Source organism: Gracilinanus agilis, chromosome 1 (assembly GCF_016433145.1).
Source record: "Gracilinanus agilis isolate LMUSP501 chromosome 1, AgileGrace, whole genome shotgun sequence".
Taxonomy (NCBI): Eukaryota; Metazoa; Chordata; class Mammalia; order Didelphimorphia; family Didelphidae; genus Gracilinanus; species Gracilinanus agilis.
In genome coordinates, this window is record NC_058130.1 from 133548866 (window position 1) to 133576202 (window position 27337).

General features: G+C 36.2%; 1 protein-coding gene across 1 annotated transcript in view; it reads right to left on the bottom strand.

The window, feature by feature from the left end:
- The window catches only part of LOC123248576 (phospholipid-transporting ATPase ABCA3-like), a gene marked incomplete at its 5' end in the record, with an annotated part of 354036 nt that overhangs the window by 110658 nt on the left and 216041 nt on the right, over positions 1-27337 (bottom strand). The window contains 2 exons of the mRNA XM_044677403.1: positions 14772-14870; positions 16884-17034. Coding sequence (XP_044533338.1) covers positions 14772-14870; positions 16884-17034 — 250 coding nt within the window. The remainder of the gene's footprint in view (positions 1-14771; positions 14871-16883; positions 17035-27337) is intronic.

Genomic DNA, 27337 nt, shown 5'->3' on the forward strand with positions numbered 1-27337 from the left:
TGTTTTTGTTGATGATAAACCTGGAGACTTAGAAACCCCTCTGGCAACAGGACTTTCCTGAATCCCTTCCACCCCTAGAGACTCAAAATCCCCACCTCTCTCAGGAACATCCAATGAAGTTAATCCAAGTAACTCACCTTCCCCAGAGACAACTAGTAAAGGCAACCCTTGAAACTGTTCCCCCTCAGGCTCCCAAGCCCCTCTTCAACCCCTCCCCACTTTTTTGGGGGGGCTTTGTTCTTTTTCCCCTCTTCCCTCCAATTTATATAAAGAAAAAGATGGGAATGATAGACCTTAGGATAAAAAGTCCCTCCAACACCTGCCAAAACCATGGGACAGAAAGCCCCAGCAACACCTGGAAGATCCCCAGGACTTTCCATTCCTCAGGCTGTCAAACCTAAGATAAATGTATAACCTGACCACATCTTGCATAGCTGAGCAACAGAACTTATCATTCCTGAGAACCACTGCCCCCCAACTTCAGAGACAGTGAGATCGATCCAAATTGCCTTGTCCTCTGCACCCCTTCTTCCCCCAACCTTATAAGACCCCATATCTTTCTCCACTCAGGTGGGACCCCTTTACTAATCTGCCTGGTGTTTTTTCCCCTTGCCACTTCAAATAAACCCTGCCATATCACCCTATTCTGGTCTCCTTCTCTCTCAGTCGAACCTGTCAGTCAGACTAATGGATGATAATCATCAATTTCCTCTGAATTGTTTTTCTAGGGTATAACTGTGTAAGAAAGAAGAAAACTCGACCTTTTTGCTAGCTAAAATGCAGGAGCAAAGAAATCAGGGATTGTTGTTGAAAGATGTACACAATAGGCAGTCTAGGTTTTTGGAGGACATTGACCTTGCGTTTCAGAGTTACATTTTGTTCTGCTTCAAATTCATGTGCAGTGAAACCAGAGGCACCTTTCCTTCCCTGGGATAGCTAACAATTATCCCATAGTGCTTTTAGGATTATGTTGCTTCGAGAATGGATTTCTTCCCCCACTTCCCTTTAATTCATTATTTATTTATTTTTTAACATTCTTTTCTTTAAATTTCAGATTCTTCCCCTCCCATCTCTTCCCCACTCACCAAAAGGCAAATAATATGACAATAATTCATCAAGCAATATCAAATCATGCAAAATATATTTCTATATTAATCATATCACAAAAAATTAAAAATTGAGGAAATTATGCTTCAATTGGCATTCAAGAGTTCATCAGTTCTCTCTCTGGTGGTAGATAACATTATTTTATCATAAGTCCTGGTTTGGATTGTCTTGGATCATTTTATTGATCAGAGTAGCCACATCTATCATAGCTGATCATCATTATTACAACACCGCAGTTTCTGTGAACAATAATCTCCCATTTTCTCACTTCACTTTGAATTAGTTCATATAGGTCTTGCCAAGTTTTTCTGAAACTATCCCCTTTTGTCATTTTTTAAAATAACACAATAGTATTCTATCACAACCATATACTACAACTTGTTCATTCCTCAGTTGTTGAACAATTTCTATTTTTTTGCCAACACAAAAAAGAGCTAGCTGCTATAAATTATTTTCGTAGGTCCTTTTCCTTTTTCCTTTGATCTCTTTGGGATACATATCTAAGAGTGCTATTTCTGGATCAGAGGGTATGCATGCATAGTTTTATAGACTTTTGGGCCTAGTTCCAAATTGTTCTTTAGAATGATTGGACCATTTCATTACTCAGTGAAGTTCATTAATATACCAGTTTTCCTCATTCCCTCCAGTATTTGTCATTTCTGATAGGTATGAGGTGGTACCTCAGCATTGTTTAAATTTGTCTTTTTCTAATCAATAGTGATTTAAAGTATTTTTTATATGACTATTGATAGCTTCTCTTGAAAAGTGCCTGTTCATATTCTTTGACTACTTATCAATGGGGGTATGACTTGTATTCTTATTAATTGAACTCAGTTTTATAGCTAGTATATATTTGAGAAACGAAGCCTTTATCAGAAAAAATTGTTGTAAAATTTTTGTATTAGTTTATTATCTATTGTACTTTTTAAAAAGCAAAATGTAGTTTCCCAGATTCTTTCTTTTAATTAGGTCTTTTTTTTTTGGCTTTTGGAAAAACTAGTGCTAATCCTGGAATCAGGAAAACTCATCTTCCTTAGTTCAAATCTGGCCTCACATATTTATTAGCTGTATGATCCTGGTCAGGTTTCTTAACCCTGTTTGTCTCAGTTTCCTCATCTGCAAAATGAGCTGGAGAAAGAAATGGCAACTTACTCCAGTCTCTTTTCCAAGAAAACCCCAAATAGAATCATGAAGAAACTGAAGAACATTTTTGCTTTTGCTTTGTCTGAGTTTGTGATTTCTACCTGACTTTTTTTAAAAATATACTTCATCTGAAGCACAATAAATTTTGCTCTAGCCCTTTAACTATGTTTGTGTCTTTCTTATTCAAGTGTGCCTCTTGTATACAACATGTTGCTGGATTCTGGTTTCTAATCCATTCTGCTATCTACTTTATTTCTTTTCTTCATATATAGATTATGTCTTTCATGTTTCCACTTCTCAGTTTATCCTCTGGAAGTGAATATTCACAAATTATTCTTCAAATACTAATGCTGGGTCTGAGGATATACATAGTTTTGTAGCTCTTTGGGAGTAATTCAAAATCGTTCTCCAAAATGGTTGGATCAGTTCACAATTCTACCAACAGTGTATTAGTGTCCCCACTTATCCATATCCCCTCTAACATTTGTCATTTTAGCCAAACTGATGGATGTGAGATGATACCTCAGAATTGTTTTGCTTTATATTTCCCTAATTAGTAGTGATTTAAAGCAATTTTTTGTGCACCTATTTTTGGTTTTGATTTTTTCATCCCAAAACTTCATATCTTTTGCCCATTTGCCAACTGGAAAATGGCTCTTATTCCCATAAATTTGAAAAAGTTATTTATATATTTTAAATATGAAACCTCTATTCAAGAAACTGTCTATGAAATTTCCTTCCAAATTTCTGCTTTCCTTCTAATCTTGGCAATATTTGTTTTATTTGTACAAAACTTTTCAGTTTAATGTATTCAGAATTATCCATTTTACATCTCCTAATGCTTTCCATGTCTCTCGTTTACTCATAAATTCCTCTCCCATCCATAAATCCAAGTAATATATTCCCTATTTTTATAATTTTGCTTATGATATCTTTTTATGTCTAGATCATGTATCCATTTTGATCTTATCTTAGTGAATGATCAGATATTGGTTTATACCAAGTTTCTGTCAGATTATTTTCCAATTGCTCCTGCAATTTTTACCAAATACTAATTTCTTATCCCAATAGCCTGGATCTATAGTTTTGTCCAAAACAATAATCTCTTACTACTGTTTGCTATATCTATTCTGTTCCATTGAACTAGTTTTTGATAATTATTACTCTATAATATAGTTTAAAATCTGGTACTGCTAGATCTCTTTCCTTTACATTTTCCCATTAATTCTTTTGCTCTTCTTGATCTTTTGTTCTTCCAAATGAATTTTGTATTTTTTCTTCTAGCTCAATAAGATATTTTGGCAATTTGATTGGGATGGCATTGAATTAAGTAGATTAGGTAGAATTGTCATTTTAATTATATTGGCTCTGCCCAACCACAAGCAATTAATATTTTTCCAATTATCTAGATCTGACTTTGTGTACGAAGTATTTTATAATTATATTTGTGTAATTTCTAGGTTTGTTTTGGCAGATATACATCTAGGCATTTGACTTTATGGTTATTTCAAATGGAGAACCTCTTTGACTTTATTAGTAATATGAAAAAATGCTGATGATTTATGTGTGTTTATTTTGTATACTCCTATTTTACTAGAATTATTGATAGTTCCAAATAATGTTTTAGTTGAATTTCTAGGATTTTCCACATATGCCATCATATCATTTGCAAAAAGGGTGGTTTTATTACTCCTTTGCCCATTCTGATTTCTTCAATTTTCTTTTTCTTCTCATTGCTACTGCTAGTATTTCTAATGCTGTGTTAAATAATATTGATAAGAATGGGTGTCCTTGTTTTACTCCTGATCTTATTAGGAAGGCTTCTAGCTTATTCTCCTTACAAATATTTGTGGGGCAGCTAAGTGGCTTTAGTGGATTGAGAGCCAGGTGTAGAGATAGGAGGACCTGGGTCTAAATCTGGCCGTATATACTTACTAGTTGTATGATCCTGAGCAAGTCATTTAACTCCTATTGCTTATCCCTTTACTGCTCTTCTGCCTTGGAACCAATACACAATATTGATTCTGAGATGGAAGATAAGGATTTTAAAAAATACTTGTTAATGTTTTTAGGTAGATATTTCATATTATTTTAAGAAAAGCTCCATTTATACATATGCTTTTCAGTGTTTTTAATAGGAATGAGTATTTTATTTCATCAAAGGCTTTTCTGTATCTACTAATATAATAATATGGTTTTTATTAATTTCATTTCTTATATGGTCAATTATATTGATAGTTTTTCTTATATTAAACCATCCCTGCATTCCTGGTATAACTCTTGTTTGGTCACAGTGTTCGATCTTTGTGATGTATTGTAGTCTCCTAGCTAATATTTTATTTAGGATTTTTATATCCACATTCATTAATGAAATTGGTATATAATTTTCCTTCTCTGTTTTTGCTCTTCCTGGTTTAGGTATCAGTACCATTTTTGTTTCACAAAAATCTATTATTTCAAATAATTTATTTAATATTGGAATTAGTATGTCTTTAAATGTTTTGTAGAATTCTTATTAATATGTATGGTACTGATGCTTAAAAAAAGTTCATTTTTTGTCCAATTTCATTTTCTAAAATAGGTTCATTTATGTGAGGAACAGGTCCTGACAAGATGATGGACTTCTCTCATAAGCCTGTATAATAGAGTAAAAAGAAAAGAAAATTGAATTAAGTTTGATGTTGCTAGCTTAAGCTCCTTTCCCCAACATCCAATCAGCAGGACATGATGGGGAACACATGATAGGTTAATCCTTTAAGAGACTAACAGGTGAAGTTGCTTTACTTTAGTTGGTTAAAACCCATGTGAATGATTGTGATTGTAAATTGTGTTCTGATTGGCTGGCTCTCATGACTAGACTATAAATCTTAGTAACTGGCCAATTTTGAAAGAGGGGAAAGATTGATTCTGGTTAATAAAAGGGAGCCTGTGTGCTCCCATTCCTCGCACTTGCTTGCTGGCTGAAATGCTGGCTGGTGAGTACCCATTCTCCCAAGGATGAAGTAAAATAGCCTTTGCCACATTAACACAAACAAAGTTCAGGATTTTTTGAGTAGGTGGTCATTCCTCTCAATTTAGATACTCAGTTTCCTTCTCTGATAATCTAGGCAATTTATATTTTTATAAGTATTCTTAATTTCACTTATATTGTTAAATTTATTGGAATATAATTGAGCAAAATTTGCTTTAATTTCATCTTCATTGATTCACCTGTTTCATCTTTAATGCTAGTGATTTGGCCTTTTCCTCTCTCTTTAAAAAAAGCCAAATTAAATGGGGACAGCTAAGTGATTCTGTGGATACAGAGCCAAGTGGGGAGCCTGGAGGTCTTGGGTTCAAATGCAACCTCAGACACTTCTTTGTTGTGTAACCCTGGGCAAGTCAACCCCCATCGTTTAGCCCTTATGGCTATTCTGCCTTAGAACCAATATATAGTATTGTTACATAGATTTCCTATCTTGGTTCTAAGATGGAAGATAAGGGTTTTTCCAAAAATCATAATACACAATGGTTTATCTATTTTGTTGACTTTTTTCCCCCCACAAAACTAACTTTTAGACTTATTTATTAAATCAATGGTTTTCTTACATTCAGTTTTATTGATTTCGCCATTAATTTTTAGGACTTCTAATGTGTGGTGTATAGTTGGAGATTTTACATTTGTTCTTTTCCTAGTTTTAAAAATTTGCGTTCTGAAATCATTGATCTTTTTCTCCATTTTATTAATATAGACATTTAGAGAGAAAATTTCCTCTAATTACTGCTCTTGCTGTATTCCCATCAGTTTTGGTATGTTATCTCATTATCATTCTTTTTAATGAAATTATTTATTGTTCATAAAACTTGTTCTTTAACTCACTCATTCCTTAAGATTAAGTTATTTAGTCTCCAATTAATGTTTACTTTGCATTTCCAGGCTCTCTTATCATATATAATTTTTTTATTGAATTATGAAAAGAATACATTTAATATTTCTGCTTTTCTACATTTAACTATAATGTTTTTTGCCCTAACATATGAACAAATTTTATTTGATCAATGTTCTATGAGCCACTTAAAAGAAGGTATACTCCTTTACATTCCCATTAAGTTTTCTCCAGATATCTATCATATTTAATTAATCCAAGATTCTATTAATCTCCTTGACTTCTTTCTTATTTACATCTTGGTCATATCTACTTCTGAGAGGGGAAAATTGAAGTCCCTTACTATTATTGTTTAGTCATCTCTTTCCCTCTGTAAATCATTAAGCTTTTCCTTTAAAAAATTGGATGCTATAATATTTTGTACAAATGGATTTAATATTGATAATAAAATGGATAGATTTGTTATCCATGGTGTCTTTTAACATAATATAGTTTCCTGTTTATCTCTTGATTATATCTCTTTTAGCTTTAACTTTCTCATAGATCATGATTGCTACCCCTGCTTTTTTATATCAGCTGAGGTGTAGTATATTCTGCTCTTGCTTTTTATTTTTACTCTATGTTTGTCTCTCATTTTTAAGTGTGCTTCTATTAAACTACATATTGTCAAGTTTTGGTTTTTGATTCATTCTGCTATCTGTTTCCATTTTATGGGTACATTCATCCCATTAGTGTTCAGAGTTATAATTATTAGTTGTATATTTCCTTCTATTCTATTTTTTCACTATTTGTCCTTCTCTTCCTCCCTTTTCACTGTATCCCTTTTCAATCAATTTCTTTTGTCCACTATCTTTCTGATTCATGCCACTTCTTAGAACCCTTCCCTTATCCTGTCCCCTTGACCTCCTAGTTCTATGTCAACCAACCCTTCTAAAAGTCCCTCCTTTGGCCCTTCCCCCTTATTTCTTAATTACTCGCCCTTTCAAAAGTTCTTTTATTTCCCTTACCCTGACCTTTTATTTCTTGATATGAATTCCCTTCTAAAAATCCATCCCTTTTTCTATTCCGAAAGACCCTCTGCTATCCCTTCATCTTGCCTTTCTATTTTTTGATATATACTCCCTTCTAGGAATCCCTCTCTTTTCTTATCCCCTTTCCCTCTTTTCTTTTAATCTACATTCCATTCTCTTGGTCCCGTAGTCCTTCCCTTATCATATCCCCTCACTCTCCTGTTTCTCTATAAGTTAATAAGACTGTTGCCCTTCTAATTATATTTTTCTCTCCTTAAACCAGATCTAATAAAGATAGGGTTCTATCTAGTACTACCAGCTTTCTACTTCTTCCCCTTCTCTTTGACAATTCTTCTACTCATGCTTCTTTTATTTAAGAAAATTGTTTCATTTTACCTCTTCCTACCCTATTTTTATTTTTATCTTAGGATCTTTATATATGCTCTTTCAAACTACTCAAGTAATGATTTCATTCTCAAGGGTTATAGATAACATTTTCTTATATAAAAAGTAAACAATTTGACCTTGTCAGGTCCCTTATAATTGGTCTTTCATATATACCTTCTTATGATTCTTACAAATCAAATTTACTGAATTCTGTTTTCTCTCACAAGAATAGTTGCAACTCCTTTAGTTTGTAAATATCCATTTTCCCCTTTGCATGATTATGCTCAGCAGGCGTCTTAACATCACTGTTCTGTGAATTTGAACTTGGGTCTTGAAATAAAAAAATAAAAGATTTCCCTATAACCGTCTTCTCTGTCTCCATAATAACTATGTGTAGTTAGGTTCTCTCTTTGGCTTACTCATCTTTTTTTTTTTTCAAATTTTATTGGCCAAACTAATTAGCTTAACTGTTAGCTTTATGCTCAACTTGGGCTCTGTTCCTAGGGGATGCAGGGGATACCTCAGGTTTCAGGATTTTTTGTATTTGTTATTTCCTGGGCCCTTCTTAGTTTTTCGAATTGCTCTAATCCAGGGCCAATGTAATCCTTTCATCCCCCTACTCAAACACTAGTCTGTGATTGACTTTAGGTACTCCATCTAGAGTCCCTCCCCTCATAGTTCTCCCACTTCAAGCAGATAGTTTTTCCCCTGAGAAACCCCTCCTTCTTCCTCCTCCTCCTCTGAAGCAGAACCTGGAACAGAACTGGTGTCTAGTCAGTACACCTGGGCCCCTTAAGTCGTTCCTTGTTCAGCAGTCAATCCCTAGCTATAGGTGAATGAAGACCCTGGAGCTTAGGCAGCAGTCTAACTCCACCAGTATCTGCCATTGAGATACAGACACCCAGGTCATGCAGACAAGGGGAGACCAATGATTCTCAAATTGTCTCTTCTAGACCTGTTTTCTTGGTCTGTTATTTTCTCAGTGAGATATTTAATGTTTCCTTCTATTTTGTCAGTCTTTTGACTTTGTTTTATTAGTTCTTGCTGTCTTGCAAGATCATTGGCTTCTACTTGCCCAATTCTGGTCTTTAGAGATTGATTTTCTGCTATAATCTTTTGATTTTCCTTTTCTGTTTGGTCTATCCTGTTTTTCATGATTTCCAGCTGCTTAATTTTAATTGCCAATTTGCTTATCATTTCATTTGATTTTTGGCATCTTTCTTCCATTGGGAGTTTCTGTCTTTTAAATTGTCAATTTCTTTTTGAGCTATTTTCCACTTTTCTTGCCAAATCTCTTCCATCTTTCTCATGATCTAAGATTTGAACTCTTCAAGAGCTTGTGACCAATTTTCATATTTTTGGGAAGGTTTGGATATGTTTACTTGTTTGTCCTCCTCTGCTGTCTCCTGTGTGGTCTGGATTTTTTCTCCATAAAAATTATCCAGGGTCAGTGCCTTCCTCTTGTCCTTTCTAGTGGTTGAAGTGGTTTCTTGGGTATTGTTAGCCATCACTATGCTGGTTTTTCCTTCTCAGCCAGAAGTCTGAGTGAGGTGAGCAGGCTCTCTGTGTATGGAAATATGGAGCAGTTTTTGCCTGAGGCTACTTTATGAGTCTCAGGGTTACTTTCTGCTGGCCCTCTCAGCTCTATCCCTGAGCCCAAGGTCTACACTCTTTAGCCTCCTGGGGTCTCAAGTCCAGCTGCTCTCAGGGTCAAGTCCCTGGTGGTCTCAGTCAACTACCAAGAACCCAGAGATTGCCCCACACTTGCTCTTTTGCCTGAGGCTCCTTTTTGAGTCTCAGTATGCTGCTTCCACTGTCTGTTGCCCCTCTTACCTCTATCTCCACGCTCGAGGTCCGTGTTCTTTAGCTTCCTGGGGTCTCAAGTCTTGCTACTCTTAGGGACAAGCCCCTGGTGGTCTTAGTTAGCTGCCAAGAACCTAGAGATTGCTCTACCCTCTCTCTAATTCTGGCGTCCTGGTTTTCACTCTGGCACCGCAGGTGGGGTGGGGGAGGGTTGATTGTGCTTTGATGGGGGCTATTTTTACCCCCTTATAGCATGGAAATGCCCAAATCCCACATACCTTCGATGCTGTGCCCTATTATGGGGTCCCTTCATTCATCTGGATTTGTTTTTTTTGTCCTTTTGAGGTATCATGTATGGGTCGGTGGTGAGGAGAGTTAAGTGCCCTGCTTCTACTCTGAAGCCATCTTAACCCAGAAGTCAAATAGTGTCTTAATAATATTATAATGGAAAGAATTTGATCTAGCAGATTCCTTGAAAAGGTCTTGGGGCCCTACAGGTGTCTATGGACCACACTTTGAGAATGTTAATTCTAATGAGTTCCACTCTTCCTTAGGAGCCCAGACATATAGGATTACTCTGTCTTGAGGTTTATTTGAAAGGAAATTTTGTTCTTGATATTATTAAGGGAGTTGAGCTAACTTCTCACTGGACCTGTACATTTTGTATGCCTCATTAAAATGATAGCAATCAGGTTTGCTCTTCTACATTGTGGCTTAGTTCCTCACTTATGCCAGTTTTAGGGTCACATGCTGGTTTACTTTCTCTCCAGCAGTCTGGTTCCAGGAATTTGGTATGCCAGTTTTCAGCACATGAGTTGTAAATATCTTCATGGTCTTTTTGCTTATGTTCATCATGAGAACTGGAAGATAAAATGACTAAGTCTCTCATTAAATGATGCTTCTTGTTGCCTTTGAGAACATGATGAAATAATTCCACCAACTCCTTTGTTTGTATTTCCAAGGAGAACCAATCAACACTCTTTCCATTTAGCTGTAACTTCTTTTTGTCTTCTGGTTTTATCATTATAATATAAATATTAATGTGCTTTGATTTTTCTAGTAGGAGGTTATTTTGTTGGCCACTGGTAGACAGCAGACTGGTTGAGGAGTTTCCCTATGTCTCTTCAGTAAGGCAGCATTGTACATGTACATATGGCAGTAAAGGACATATATATGGACCATATGTATTCAAGATAATTTAAAACTGCCAAGGATCAATGTCCTTTTTCCATTCAGAGTCCTCATGAAACTCCCCTTGGCTCCTGCATTTCTGTTGGGCTGGTTTAACATCTGAGTCTCAGGGGCTGTTTCTTTCCCTCCATAGCTCAATTCTTTTCTCTGCTGCCAAGGGTCCTGTTCCTTAAGGCTGCCTCATCCCTATAGTGACTAATTTTTTATATCCTTGTCTGTATGGAGTAGGCCTCTGTTACCTGAATTGCTCTCTGGAGAAGTTGCCACAGATGTCATGGTCAATGAAGTTTTGGGGGAAAGAAAGAAATTATTTCCTACCCAACTGCAGGGAGTTCCTTCACAATGCACCTTTAAGCTTTCACTTCCTTGAATTTCCCAGGGCTTAGTTACTTAAGGCTGCCAAGGGATCATTTAATCTATTCATCCAATTACATACTTCCCTTCATTCAAGGGACTTGGTATGCCCATAAATAGTTACTTTAGTGCCTTGTTAGTAGTGTATATCATTTTACAACTCTTTGAGAATGAAGAGCAACAATCATATTAAAAGTTCATTATTTGCAACCAAATTCTGTGACTGAGTTGGAGGAGGGTTGGGGAAAGAAAAATCACATGCTCTCTTCCTTTATAGTAGTAAAAATATTACCTACTATCTAGTATCATATTAAACAAATTACCAAAAAGATATTTTAGAGACTTAGACTAAATAATAATTCACATGGAGAAACAAAAGGTCAAAAAATAGTCAAATAAAATATAAAAGTAGGAAAGAAGGGATATATAGGAAGTAGAAAAAAGTAGGAAAGAAGAAATATAAAAGTAGGAAAATAGCATTACTAGATCTTACAATACAATAACTATTAAAACTGTTAATGGATTAAAAAATAGAAAATCAGTTAAGTATGATCTAGAAGTAAATTAATATCTTGGTTGTGATTAATAAAACCAACAACAGATATTATTTGAAAATTGACAAGAATTGCTAAGAAAAACTGCTAAGTTGGCAAAAGATGGATTTAATCTAGCATCTTACATTTCATAACATGTAGGAGGCCAATAAGAGAAACAGAGTCTCAAATAGATATTGTATCTGAACCCCATCAAAAGATCAATGCAGCCTGGCAAGGCTGTGCCTTGATCTTTTCTGCTCTAAATCAGAGCCAGACTGGATGGGCTATATAAGATAAAAATCTGAGACTCCTCTTTTGACTCCTTTTCTGATCCACACCTTTTCTTATTTGTAAAACATTATAGTCTTATTGGAAAACTTTAAGTTCTTAGCAAACCAACAGTCAAGAGGTTAACATTTTCTCCCTTGGTCAGAAATGCAGCTGCTTGGGCTCAAAACTCGCTCTAGACAGTCAAGGTCAAAAATTAGTCAAAACCTCAATCTAGCAGGGGCTTTCTGCCCGAGAAAAGTACTCCCAGACTTAGCTTACTGATAATAAGGCAGCTAGAATTCAGCCTTGGATCTTGTTTTATTCCAGGCTATCTCTACATTGAAACAACTGAGGCTCTTTTGACATGACATAATTTGTATTTTCTGCACAGCTGCGAAGTTTCTTTGGGCCTTTGTGTGAAATGGGGTTTGAATTCTGTATATATTAAACTTGTGACTCAATGGCACTTTGGAGAAGCAGCCATGAGCTGACAGACAAGATTGTCTCATCTCCCACTTTTTTCTTTATCACCTAACCTGTCCCTTATCAGAATCCAGGAGCAGTTGGATAGCTTTCAACAATAACACAATAAATTCCAAATGGGTAAGAGATCATACCATTAAAATCAATAAAATCATTACCACTAAAAGTAAAACAAGATTATATTTCTCCTAAATGTTGAAAGAAGGATTCATAACCAGATTGGGCCAGGAAATTATGACATACAAAATACAAAATTTTGGTTATACAAGATCAAAGTGTTTTAAAAACCAGCTAACTACAATAACAATAAAAGACATGTATTGGGAAAACAGCTCTGATAAAATTCTGTCACCTAAAATCTTTAGGAAATTGACGTGAATCTTGAAGAATGAGTCACACACCAATAAACTATGGACAAAATATAAGAGCAGTTTTCAAGAGAAGGAATGTAAATAACCACATTAAAAATGTTCTAAATGACAAAAAAATCACAGAAATCAAAAATTAAAAGAACTATTAAATAACAACTCACACCCATCAAATTGATAAATATGGAAAAATCTAAATATTGGGGGGTTATTAGAAGACAGGAATTAAATTCTCTGCTAGGAGAACTGTGAATTGGTTCAACCATCATGGAAAACAAATTGGAATTATGTAAGAACATTTGCTAAAAAAGTTCATAATGCTTCCTTCCTTTCTTTCTTCCATTCTTCCACCCATCCTGTGTATTGGTCCTAAGGCAGAAGAATTGTAAGGGCTAGTCAATGGGGGTTAAGTAACTTGCCCAGGATCACACACTTAGGAAGTGTCTGAGATCAAATTTGAATCCAGGACTTCCTGTCTCTGGACCTGGCTCTCAATCCACCTAACTTCCCCCTATAAGTTTTCTTTTTTAAGTTAAAAAGCATTGATTAAATACTAATAATGTGCAAGCACTGGAGATACAAATACAAAACCAGAGATAGCCTTATAGGAGCTTACATTTTAATAGTGAAACCATACCCAGAAGTAGTGTTTTTTGGGTTTGTCAGTTGTTGCTATCACAACTCATTTCCTGCCTTATTAAATTAAATTACCATTTGATCTTGGGGTTTCCAGTTCTCATTGCCCAAGGAAGGGACACAAAAGATACTGCTTTCCAGAATATCTTTTCTAAGAAGGTTTTGGTTACAAAGCTCAAATTTCCCCTGCACCAGCCAAATCTGTTCTTGACACAGAAAAGATCTATATCTATATCTTTATCTACATATAGATATATATCTTCATGGGACATTCCTTGAAAATTAAGTAGGCTCTCCCTGAGGAACAAAACATACTAATAGTCCACTTGGGGGACAGAACAGTGTTTACTAATGTCTTCCTTCTATATTAAATAGGAGCTGAGGACAAGCTAGTTGCACAAGACAATAAAAATAAAGGAGGTAAAGTGTAGCTGTAACCTAGAAGTCTACTTGGTGCCCAGAAGGTGCTCATGTCTTTGGTAACCCTTGGTTGGACCTACAGTAAATGCTCCGTACTCCTGGCATAGAAACAAAGAGACCAAGCAACTTCGAGAGGAGGAATTTTTCCTGGTCACAATTTCTGAATAGAATGTCAGGAAAATTATAAGAAATAGTAGGGGGGGTGGTTCCCATTGAAAATTCTGGGATATTAGAGTATAAGGAAATAATACTAGAAAAGTGAGGCTGTTTTCATGGGTCTATTAGATAAAGAATCAGTTATTTGCTGTGATGCTGGGCCAGCTCATGCAATTCCAAGTTGTTGAAGGCTTCTTAGAGATAGATGACAATGATGTCCAAGCTCTCCATTCTAGGAGGGTCATCACTGAAACTTTGTCATCTTGCTTGGAGGGCTTACTTTTGAGCTGCTAGATTTGTTACATTTGAATTTTGGTGGTAATTCCTTGGGGTAATTAATTGGTTCTAACCACCCACTCACCATTACCACCACCACTCTGATGGCTGATCTGACATCAGCTTTGGGGTGGGGATGGGGTGCCTCTAGTTTCATAATGAAGTTTTCAGTCTTTCAAATTCTACTGCTGAACCAGGATTCAGGGAGTCATGAAAAAGGATCTAATAAAAGGTTTTTTCCATCATGTCTGTGTCATTCCTGAACTCTCTCCTGTTCATATCTTTTGATCTAGAAACTTCACTACTGGCTTGATAATACAAGGAGGTCAATGATAGCAAGAAAGGAACCAAATGCACAAAAATATTCATAGATGCATGATATGTAATGCCCAAACTCTAGGCATAAGCTACATGACCCTAAATTGTGGAATACTGACAAATTGTGGTATTTTGATGAAGTGGAATATTACTGTATTATAAGAAACAATGAATATGAAGAATTGAGAGAAAAAAGACTTGGGGAAAAATTTGTATGATGTGATATAGATTGAAAAAAGAGAGCCAAAAGAATACTAGGCACAGTGATTCCAGAAAATTTAAGCAAAGACAAAAAATAATTTTTCATTATTGGCTTTAGAATCTCTCATGGGGAATTTTAGTGTTTTAGAACCAATGATAATCCCTATTTCTGAAGCTTGACATTAGTCTGTGCCCTCTACCATTCCCTCTTCGTTAATGCAAACAAAAGATTACTCCTTTACTCACCTAAGGAAAACTTCTTCCATAGTGGTGACAGAGGCTCCAAAGCTAGAGATGCCTAGTTCCTCTTTTCTGCCTTCCAGTTCTTCAAACAAAGCTTCAAATCTGGAGGAAGGAGAAAAAAAAGTTGAGATCCAGAAACAAGTATTTAAAACCCCATAATAGAGGGCATTGTTTAGTTCCTCTCTGCTTTATTTTCCCTTCTAGAATGGGAAGTAATCACCTGACAAGAAACTTGTATGGCTATTCTAAGAAATATGAGAGCCAAGGAGGAGACAAAGAAAAACACACAGCCTTAACCCACTTTGGGAATTTCTGATAGATATCAATTTGAGGGAAAGTACAATAAGATGATTTTCTGAAAGAAAAAATGTCTATATTCAAAAGATTATTCTAATACTTTAACCTAACAATAACCTTACAAGCCGACAAAAGTTAGCAGAGTTAAGTTTTCATAAAGGGGTGAGTGAAACGGTTTTTCTGGGGAAAACTCTCATGCATTAGATAAATTAACAATATGTCTTAAATGGATGACAGCTAGATTTCATACCAAAATCTTTCTGGTTAGTTTTCTCTAAAGTCTTTCTCCACTCTAATCCATCTTCCACTCAGTGAAAGTGATTTTCTAATAATAGCAAAGATATCACCATAAATAGTAAGTTTCAGATTTTAATATTTAATCAATTTATCATGTGCCAGAGTGGAATGGAACCTGGGAACCAGGTGAAAATATTGCATTTGGTAGAATTGTAAGGAAAAGATGCCTAGACTTGCTAAAACTTAGTGGGTGTGACCCAAAGAAATAAATGAAGTAAAGTAATACCAAGGAGTTAATTCAAACCCCTTGATTTGTTTTAATATACCTGACCACACATATGAGCCAAAACTCACACCAGAAGCATTCACTCCCTATAACCATTCATATCGCACATCTTGAGGGAATAGTAACAAAGTCACAATGGCAATAGCAGGAACCTAGAGGTTCTAAGCCCTAGCCTGTCAGAAGAACCATTGGTCAGATCTGAGGAAAGCTATGGGTATGAGTACATTGATTGTCTTAATAAAAATATTTTACCTCATTTAAAGTATTAAGAAACTATTTTCTGATACCATAACTGAGAACATATCTTGCTTGAATCAAATTAATCGTATGTTTTGGACTTGGTGTAAAATGAGTCCTTAATTTAGATTTTTTTTAAGCCACTGGACAGATTGGAGTGACTTTTACACAGGAAGTGTATTTGAACTGGTTGAGGAAACTTGGTCACATTTTATGGGTTGTCTATAAAAGAGCAGGCCAGTCTGAAACTTAGATTTCTAAGTATCTAGTAACAATGATAGAACCCTCTAGTCAAGCCCTTGAGAAGTAATTCTTTGGGGGAGGAATGAAAGAAAAGCCCGTTTGCCCAGGTCTTTGATCTCCTCTCCCTGACCTCACCACTGGCTTGGCTGGAAGAGAACCTTGTGAATAGCAGAGGATACTGGATTTTTCATCAGTGTTCTAGCAGCATCCTTGATAAAACAATGTTTGGCTGCAGAGTCTGCACTGGAGTTTAAGACTGGATACAATGAAGAAAGGCAAATTCAAGAACTTACAAGGAGCCCAGCAAAAAAGCTATATACAATATTCAAGGGGATCATCCTAAGGATTCTAGCAAAAGGACTTCTAGGATCTATGAGTTTTCTCTTTGTTATAGGTACTCTAAATTTAATAGTTTAATCCCACTTTTCCCTGGCTTCCTTATGTACTTGTGAGATAGGGTATCAAGGATTTTTGGAGGCTGTTTCATACCAATTATATCACTGGTAAATATCTTTCTAAAAACTACATAAGCTTGGCTGATGGATTGATATCAGCTTATAACAATGGGAGGAAGCATGATAAGGGGACTTGAGATCTAGCAATAAAAAGATGCCTCTCTAGCCCCTCAGGGCTATCCCAAGGCTTTTAGGGGATAAGAATTAGCCACCTGACTTCTAAAGATTCAACTTGTTGGTTCAAGTGGGACTAGTAGAGGGAGGGAGAGAAGTTCCAGAGCATGTGCTACATCATGAAATCAACTTGGAACACTAAGAAACTAAAAATGATCAGCACTGTCCTTAAGGGATCCCTCATACCTGCTTATGTTGTCTTTAGGCATGATAAATGATAACTCAGCTCCTATATTGCTTTCCATAGTGGCCGATGGTATATGCTCATAAATCAGTCTTTCAATTTCTTCTACAAGACAGTATTGTTTCTTAACTATGGTCATATGATATCCTGCGCCTGAGAGAAAATATTTAAAAGGCTAAAATGAACTATTTTGGTTTTGGCAGTTACCCTTCCTTATATTACTCTTGGCCTTCAGTTACTTTAAGTCATCTCAATAGGAAACACCCATATTTTTTATTACAACCATTTATTTATTTGTCTCTGGAGCTCCTTGATCCTACTCCTCAAAGTCTTGTCTTCTACTGCTTAGATGGATCATGGGGTAAGAGGAATCTGTAGATAAGAGGCATCATAAACATCCATGTTCTCCATAAGGTTTTAGAATGATCCTGAGGCTAGATAGGCAAGGGTACTCTTTGGACACCATCCCAAAAGACTTTGGGCGTAAAGAGCATCTTTATTAGGAGAGGGTACTGAATATGACTCCCTGTGTGTGTGTGTGTGTGTGTGTGTGTGTGTGTGTGTGTGTGTGTGTGTGTGTGTGTGAGATAGTAGTAGTAGATATGTTAGTGTGGAGAAGTTAAGAAAAAAAAAGAAAGGACAGCCAAATGAAAGAAAAGACATAAGGAAAAAAGGGCATTTGGGAACATGGAGGATGGAGAGAAATGTGCACTCTAGTTCTCCTTCTCTCACTTCCCCTTTTGCAAATAGTTGGTAGGCAATGAGGTATTTGCCTACAGTCAAATTCAAACCTTTTCCTTTTGGTAGAAGTGGTAGAACAAGATGGACTGTCTGGGAATGAGCAGAGTTGTGCACAAAGCCAACCATGAAAGACAGCTGAGGTTCCTGAAATAGTATGAGGCATATTGTAAGAGCCAACACAACCCAAGGATTTTTGAAATGTTCTTTATTACCCCAAAAGAAATTTGTTGTGAAAATAATTGCTGGACTTCATATTATCTGGTTTTAGATTCTTCTTGATATTAGAATGCTTTCTTTTTTAATTAAAAAAAGTCTCCTCATGAATAATCTTTCTTCTCTGAGTGTTTATCACACTACTCCTTTTAAAAATTGATTTAAAAAATTAATCCGTCTGCCTTTTCTTCTTCCTATTTCCCCTCAAAATGAAAACACCAAAGACACATGCATACATATACATGCTTCAATTTGTACTCTGAGTTTATCACCTCTCTGTCAGGAAGTAGTAGCATGATTCATCATGAGTTCTCTGGAATCATGATTGTTCAGTGCATTGATTAGAAAGTCCTTAAGTCTTCAAAGTTGTTTATTTTTACAATACTTATTATATACATTGTGTTCCTAGTTCTGCTCATTTCATTCTGTATCAGTTCAGAAAAAAATCTTTTCAGGTTTCTTTGAAACTGTCTGCTACTACATTGATGTACCATAATTTGTTCAGCCATTCCCTAATTGATGGGTACTCCCCAGTTTCCAGTTTTTTTCTACTTCAAAAAGAGGTACTATATTTTTGTACATATGAATACTACTCTTTCATTGACCTCTTTAGTGTATACACCTAGTAAGCGTGTCACTAGGTCAAAAGATATACACATTTTAATAAGTCTTAATAAGTTAATAAGCTTTCCAGAATGACTGGAGCAGTTTGTAGTTCCATTAACAGTGTATTAAGGTACTTATTTTCCCACACTATTGCTTCCAATTCTTTGCCACTACAAAGAGCTACTATAAATATTTTTGTACATATGAATCAATTTCCTTTTTCTTTGGTCTTTGGAGGTACAAAAGTATTTCCGGTTCAAAGAGTATACATTGTTTAAAAGCGTTTGGGGGTATAATACCAATAGGTTTTCCAGAATGGCCGGATAGTAACAGTGCATGAGTGTAGCTGTTTTCCCAAGGCCCCTATAGCATTTGTCACTTTCCATATTTTATAAGCATTGCCAATCTGATGGGTATAAATTGCGACCTCAGCACTGTTTTAATTTGCATTTTTCTAATTATTGGTGATTTAAAGCATGTTTCATTTTTTTTTTTTATACTTTGGATGTCTTCCTTTGAACACTATTTGTTCACATACGTGTACTATGGGAATGGCTTCACACTTTTTCCTGGTTCTCCTGCAACCTCCGGATGGCTCCTTCTTAACCTCCTTTGTAGATCATCATGCCTGTTATGCCTGCTAACTGTGGGTAGATGACAAGGCTCTGTCCTGGCTCTGGTCTTCCCTCACTATACTCTTTTTAGTGATCTCCTTAGTTATCATAGCTTTACTTCTTTTGATGAAAGTGTTTCACAAGATCTATTTATTCAACTCCAATCTCTCTTGAGATTTAGTCATATCCCAATTGCTTTTTGGACATTTCAAAGTAGATATCTTGGAGATAATTCAGATTTGACACGTCAAAAGCAGAACAGAATGCCATTCATCCTAAATCATTCTTTCTGCTGAACATATCTATTTTCTAATCAGTTGTTAAATCTTGCTTCTTATTGCCTCTTGAATAAAACATAAACTCCTCTGTTTGGCTTTTAAAAAACAGCTTTAAAACTGCATGTTTTTTTAGTTTTAATTTAACAAACACTAAAAAAAATCCTAGCAAAGCATAAGAATTTCCATATACAAAATAGAATAAAAAAGGATTGTACATGAAATCATGAATCTCTCTTCTATTAATACTTGCTTTAAAAAAAGCATATAGCAAATTCAACAAGTTAATTTCTTTTCTTTTCTTTTTTTAACCTTGACCTTCTCTCTCAGAATTAATGCTAAGTATTAATTCCAAGGCAGAAGAGCAGTAAGGGCTAGGCAATTGGAGTTAAGAAACTTGCTCAAGGTCACAACCAGGAAGTATCTGAGGTCACATTTGAACCCATGCCATGTCCTCCTGACTCCAGGCCTGGTTCTCTATCCCCTGATTCACATAGCTATCCCTCAACAAGTTAATTTCAAAATTGACCTGCTTATCTGCTTCTATTTGAATTTCTTCAACAAATTTTAAAATGTTTTAATTACCTATTTACTTTTTTTGCTTATATTTTTTGTATCATTATTACCTCCTCTAAACTTTCCTCCTAATTAAAAATAGGGAAAAAACCTTTGGAGAAGATGAATATTAGTCAAACAAAACAAATCCATATAGTGGGGATGTTCAAAATGTATGTTTATTTTTATACCTTTATTCTATCACCTCTCTGTCAGGAAGTGGGTCACATGCTTTGACACAGATCCCCTGGACATATGGTTGGTCACTGTTTTTTTATCAGATTTCCTCAATCTTTCAAAGTTGTTCTTCTTCACGATGTTGTCTTTGTATACATTATTCTTCTGGTGCTTCTTACTACACTCCACATCAGTGAATACCTTTGAAGAATCTCTGAAATATTCTCTTTTGTTTTGTCTTTATGGTGTACTATTTCTCAACATTCATACACCATAAATTGTTCATTAGATTGTGACAATTAGCTCTGGTTTTTGGGGGGAGGGGGATGTTGCAGTGCTTTATATCCTTTATGCTTAGAAAGTTTTCTGACACCTAGTAGAAGCTTAAATGTTTGTTGACTTGATGGTTTGACTTAAGCCATTCCCCAATTAATCTTTTCCCCCATTTTTCCCCTCTTTTAATCACAAGTTCAGATCAGGAATTTAATTTTTGTGCAATTATTCCAACACTGGTATCATCCTTCCTCTTGACTAGCTGTCTCTCTATCCTTTCCTTCTCTGTTTAGTTTGATATGTTTCTAGAACAAATTCTTTATTTGTGTATGTTTTCTGTATATGGCTGTGTGTCTGTGTATATTCAAGTCTTCTTATCTGTTTCAGATTAGAGGTTCATCTGATGTTTGCCCTTTCTTCTATGTTTGTATACACTTTTTCTCATGAATCCAATTATAAGAAATAGTAAGTTCCATCTGTGTGAATTTAACATAAATTTTACCCCCTTACCCCTCTTCCCTTTTTTAAAAAAGGAAAGTTCTGAAAACTAGGGTTGGTCAGTGTCAGTTCCACCCTTTGATTGGGTACACATATGTACTATGGGAGGACATCAGAGGCCTGGTGACTCCTTGGCATCTTGGAAAATGTTTGCCTCTTGTCCCTCGTGACTCCTGGCATCTGGAATCCATACTGAGGTCAAGGCTATTCAACCGGGGACGCCCAGAAGGAGTGACATCAATGGCTTTTTTAAAAAAAGGAATAAAGGAAGGCAGACAGCCTTTTTGGGTTTTTCAGTTCTTGTCTCTCTTGGTCTGGAGACTTTTCCTGGTGTGGGTTTTGGCTAGTGAATGGAGACAAGCCCAGCAAACTCAAATTAGCTAGGGGTGGCCAGGTGGTCATGTGACTATCTCTCTCTAACTCCAACTTTTACTATCTAAAAAATAATTATAAATTAACATACAGTCTCCAAAGAATTTTAATCATAACACATCCTCTTCTTTCTCTTTTCTACATTAGTGTATTCCTCCAACATCCCCCCCCCCCCCGCCGCCCTTTTCATTTCCCATTCAAAAACTTCAGAACAAAATCAATCCATTTATGGCTCCTGTTTTTCTTATTTAACTGCCTTAGTACTCACTGATGACAATAAGGGTCTTAAAGGACACTTAATTTTTATTACTCCCCCTCCCCAATTTTTTAAAGAATGTCAGTACTTCATTAAGATAGAGCCCTCTTTAATTGCTTGTATACATTTATCTTTCTAAACCTAATTTTCCTCATACTGTTTTCCAATTTTCCCAGCAGTTTTTGTCAAATAGTGAGTTCTTGTCTCAAAAGCTGGGGTCTTTGGGTTTATCGAACACTAGTTTACTGAGGTCATTTACCCCTAGCCTATTCCATTGATCCACTCTTCTGTCTCTTAGCCAAGTACCATATTGTTTTGATGACCACTGCTTTATAGTACAGTTTAAGATCTGGTACTGCTAGGCCCCCTTCCTTCACATTTTTTTTCATTATTTCCCTTGATATTCTTGATCTTATGTTCTTCCTGATGAACTTGTTATAATTTTTTCTAATTCTATAAAAAGTTTTTTGGTAGTTTGATAGGTATGGCACTAAATAAGTAAATTAATTTGATAAAATTGTTATTTTTATTATATTAGCTCATCCTACCCAGGAGCAATTAATGTTTTTCCAATTGTTTAGATCTAGTTTTAATTACATTTATCTTTCTAGGTTTCTCGACTCCTGTATTTGCATTTCAAAATTCCTACTTTGATGTTGTTCAGTCATGTCTGACTCTGTGATCCTATGGAATACATCATGCCAAGCCCTTCTATCCTCCACTATCTCTTGAAGTCTGAATAAACTCAATTTTGCTTCCATGACACTATCCATCTAATCTTCTGCCTCCTTCAGTGTTTCCCAACATCAATGGACTTTTCCAATGAGTTCTACCTTCTCATTATGAGCTTCAGCTTCAGTATTTGACTTTCCAATGTCTGAATTAATTTCTTTAAGTATTGCCTGATTTGATTTCCTTCTGGTCCAAGGGACTGGCAAAATTTTGTCTTTGATAGCACTGTAATTTGAAAGCATCAGTTTTGTAGCATTCAGTTTTCCTTAGAGTCCAATTCTCACAGTAATACACTGTTACTGAAAAACTGTAGCTTTGACTATATGGTCTTTTGTCAGCAAGATGATGTTTCTATTTTTTAGTATACTGTCCTGATTTGCCATAGCTTTCCAACCAAGGAGCAAGAATCTCTTAATTTCGTAACTGCAGTAACCATCTGCAATGATAAAGATCCAAGAACATAAAATTGGACACAGCTTCCATTTCTTTCTCCCTCTGTTTGCTAGGTAGTAATGGGACCAGTTGCCATGATATTCATTTTGTTTTTTTGTGTTGTTTCAAGCCTTTTTCACTCTCAAGAGGCTTCTTAATTCTTCTTCATGAATTCCTCTTTAGCTCTGTTTCTTTTTCATTAGGAATGCTTCAAAGTCTTCTACTCTATTAAAAATCTATTTGCCTCTTCTACTATGTCATGAGATTATACTTAGCTTTGTAGGAGTATTGTAAATTATTCTTGGTTGTAAGTCTATATCTTTTACTTTTTGTTTTACTGCATTCCTTTATTTCCTCTTATTAGTAGCAGAAGCTTCTTCTGTAATGGCAAACCTATGGCATGGGTACCAGAAGAGGCTGCTCCCTTCCCCCTCTCCACCATGCCTGAGGACATTTTTCACACCATCTGCCCCTCTGCCCAGAAGTCCAATGGGAGCACTTCCTTCCTCCTCTATCTGGGGTAATGGGGCAGCTCATATGTGGTGTAAGGGTGCAGTTTGGGCACTCAGACTCTAAAAAGCTTGCTAAAAGGTTCTAGGTCTTGTGAAACCCTAATTGGTTCTTTGGTGTTTGAACTTTCTTTCTGGCTATTTGAAACAACATAAATACTTCATCATTAGTCCTCTGGAATTGTGCTTGGTCATTATGCTGATCAGATTTCCTATGTCTTTACCATATTGTTGTCGTCATATATATTGTTCTCCTAGTTCTGTTCATTTCTCTCTGCCTTATTTCATATATGTCTTCCCAGGTTTTTCCTCAAATATTCTCCTTCATAATTTCTGACAGCATAATAGTATTTTATCATTTTCATATACCATAACTTGTTTAGCCATTCCCTAACATGGTCAGACACCCTCTTAGACTCCCATTCTTGGACATCTCATAAAGAGTTATAACTTTTTGTACAGCCATAGTTAAGAGTTGGTTTTGCTTAAGACTATTTTTTCTCTTTGTCTACTTTCCCTCTTATTTGCTCTTTCTTCCTTTTCCCTTTTCTCTCCTGTTTCTCTGTTGAGTACTTCTGTACTTCTATACCCAACTCTTTCTGTGTTTATGTATGTATGAGTATTCTTCCTTCCTTTGAACAGTTTAGATGAAAGTGAGTTTGAATTGTCAGCGGATCTCCTTCCCTACCCCAACACACCATCCTCCTACTTCCAGACTTCTACTTTTAGGCCATGATTATGTAAAATAATGTTCTCTAACAGTCCTTTATCTCCTTTCTCCTCATCCTTCTAGCATATTCCTCTTCTCCTCAATTTTCATTCTTCATTTAAGATCACCAAGTGATTAAAGAACTACTCCCAAGCTTTCAGGTCTAATCAGATTCCTTCAATAACCCCCAAATGTTGATAGTGTTCAGAGGGGACACATGCATCATTTATCCTTAATATAATATAAGCAATTAACATTAGATTAGTCCTTTGTGACTGTTTGTTCATGTTTATCTTTTTGTGTTTCCCTAACTCTTGTGTTTGTACTTTGAAGTTTCTATGCTGCTCTGGTCTTTTTGTCAAGAATGCTTGGAAATCCTTAATTTCATTAACATATTTCATTCTCCCTGCTCCCCGCCCCTTCATATTTACACGTAAGTACTGTTGAATAAATTATTCTTGGTCATAAGGCTACACACACACATATCAGCCTATATATTAGACAGAAATTTATCTACTGGTACCTATTCATCTCTATCTATACCCATATATATTCTGAAATATATAGGAGCTATCCTCTCTTTGAAGTAGTGGATGCTAAATTATATGTGTTCCTGGATATGGCTTTTTAGTGCTTGAAATCTTTCTTTCTGATTCATTGCAGTGCCTTTTTTTTTTTAACCTAAAACTCTGAATTTTGGCTTAAATGTTCCTGGGAGTTTTCAGTTTGATGTTTCTTTCAGGAGGTGACTGATATATTCTTTCTATTTTGACTCTGTCATTTGTGGTTTTAAGAAATCTGGGCAATTTTAACTCTTTCATCTAATAATTCTCTCTCTTTTTAAACCCCTTACCTTTTGTTTTAGAATTGATACTATGTATTGGTTTCAAGGCAAAAAAGCAGTAAGGGCTAGGTAATTGGGGTCAAGTGGCTTGCTTGGAATCATACAGCTAGGAAGTGCCTAAGGTCACATTTGAACCCAGGACCTCCCATCTCCTGGCCTGACTGACTATCCACTGGGCAACCAGCTGCCCTTTTCATCTAATGATTCTTAAATGTTTCTCCTCGATCTGTTTTCTAAGTTATTTTTGTTTGCTATGAGATACCTTATATTTTCTTCTATTCTTCTGTCTTTTGATTTTATCTCAATATTTCTTTTTTTCTCAAAATAATTGGCTTTTATTTGGTTCATTCTAATGTAATACTCAGATTAGGTAACACGTGCACCTTAGTTCTCTGCCACATGGGTGGGCATAGTCTTCCTTATTGGCTGCCAGCATATTAAAACTAGAGATATCTATCCATTCATGATCTTCCTGTAGTTCTCTTATCAGCTAAATACAGAGGGTGAAGATGCCAGGAACTGAACTAGTGAGAGGGAAGGACTTTTCTTCCCCTGTTCTCTCTCTTTTGCCATGACTCTAAGAAATGGGTCTGGAAGTGTGTGCTCCTACTTGTCTTCTCAATTTCAGGGGTTCCCCAGGAAGTAACCCCCATGGAACCCAAGAGTTTATGCCATGGTTACCTTGGAACCAGGATAGCAGGTAGAGTGGTCTACTCAACCAGCCTGGCATGGAAGTTCTGAAAGCCTGGTCCCTGGGACTAAAGCACAAGGCAGATTTTTGAATTTAGAACTTGGATTGTGTTGTAAGTAAGGGAACAAAGCTAAATTATGAATATAATCCCCGAGTTTTCCTCTCTAGAGGCTAAGATAGTACAAAGAGAGGAGGATTATACTTTCCATGTGTTAGGGAATGTTTGTATATTTTTAATTATACCTTTTGAAGCAAATATTTCTGTGTAAAAGCTAATCTGTTAGTGGCTAATGGAACTGGAGAACAGGGGAGCCTATACCCCCTACAATGGGAGGAATACCATTGGTGGAGTCTGGAGTCAGTGGCAGAGAACTTAGATATCTCCAATCCCCTTAAGGGTACCAGAGAACCCGGAGGAATGTGGGAAGCCAATAAGAGAATAGATAAAAATCTGAGACTTCTCTTTTGTCCCCTTTTATGATCCACACCTTTTCTTATTGAAAAACATTATAGCCTTCTAGGAAAACTTTAAGTTCTTAGTAAACCAGCACTTAATGAGTTAACAGCCTTTTTTCACTCAGCAGAGTAAAGCTGCAGCTGTGGGTATATCTCTCTAACTGCTCCAGGCATCCCAAGGTCACAGAGTGGCAAGCTCAGGCAAAATAACTTTTAGATAAAGTGAGGCTCATTTTAAACCTTGAGATTATTTCTCATCCGGCATTATCTCCGTAAGAAAATTCTTTGTAAACTATAACTTTATTGTGCTTTGTTGTGACATAATTTGTGTTTCTGCGCAAACGGGAAGTTTCGGTGGGGTTCTTTTGGGTGAAATGAGTCTTGAAACATATATAATAAAATCCATGCTCCTGGAGCCAGAGCTGGAAGCATGAGGTAAAAGACAACTCCCTTGTCCTGTCCTTATTTCCTTATCAACTAAACTGTCCTTATCAGAGATGATAAAGAGATCTCCACAGAGGAAGAGTAAAATGTAGCATATACTGCTTTTGGGAACTGGAGGCAATGATAATCAGTGTTACAATAATTTTCAGGAAATTTGTTGTTTGGGCAAGATTTTGTACAAATTGTGCAATGTATCTAATTCACTTTCTAATTATTTCTTCCATAGCTTTCATTTCTTTTCCAATTTTTCCTCAAGTCCTCACATTTCACTTATAAAAACATTTTAAACTCTTAAAAAATACCTCTTGCTTTATCAATTGTAGACATTTTTAGTTGAATTTATGCCTATACCATGCTTTTCTTTGAGGCTTTGCTCACACATGTGTTGGAGTCATTCTCTTCTGGATTTTTCTCTTGAGCATTCCTATCACCAAGATAACTTTTTATGCTGATGTTCTTCCCCCCACTATCCCCCACTTTTCCATCCTGCTTCTTAACTATGTACTATTTATTAGGGCTGGACTTTGCACACTTCAGGGAAAGTCTGGGCTGGTTTTGTTGTTGCCTTCCTGGGGTATTAAATGTTATGGTATTCTAGGATCACTTGGAAAATGGTAAGCTTTCAGTGCTCTTGAAGTGTCCGGTCCAGGTTGTCTTCCTTGTCTGAACTCTGCAAGTTCTTCTCCTGGGTTTGAGTCTGAGCAAGTGTCCTGTTGCTCAACGATCAGTCAGGGGCAATGCTCTGATGGTTCAGTGACAGAACTACAGACTTCAATTTAGTATGGGATTCTTGCTCTGGCTTCTTCAGGCATCAGAGTAGGGAAGAAGTTAGAACTGATCCTGTTCTGCTCTTGGGATCTGAGCTAATGTGGCTACTTGCTTCTGAACTCGGTCCTCTCAGCTCACTGTGCAGGATACTTCTACACCTTAACCTAGTCCACCATCCCCTGGTGCAGGTCCCCATCTCCATCCATGCTGGATCTGTGACCTGGTACTGGATATTGGGTGACAAAGCTACCAGTTGCCTCCTGTTCCTATCACAGAGTCCCAGCAGGGATA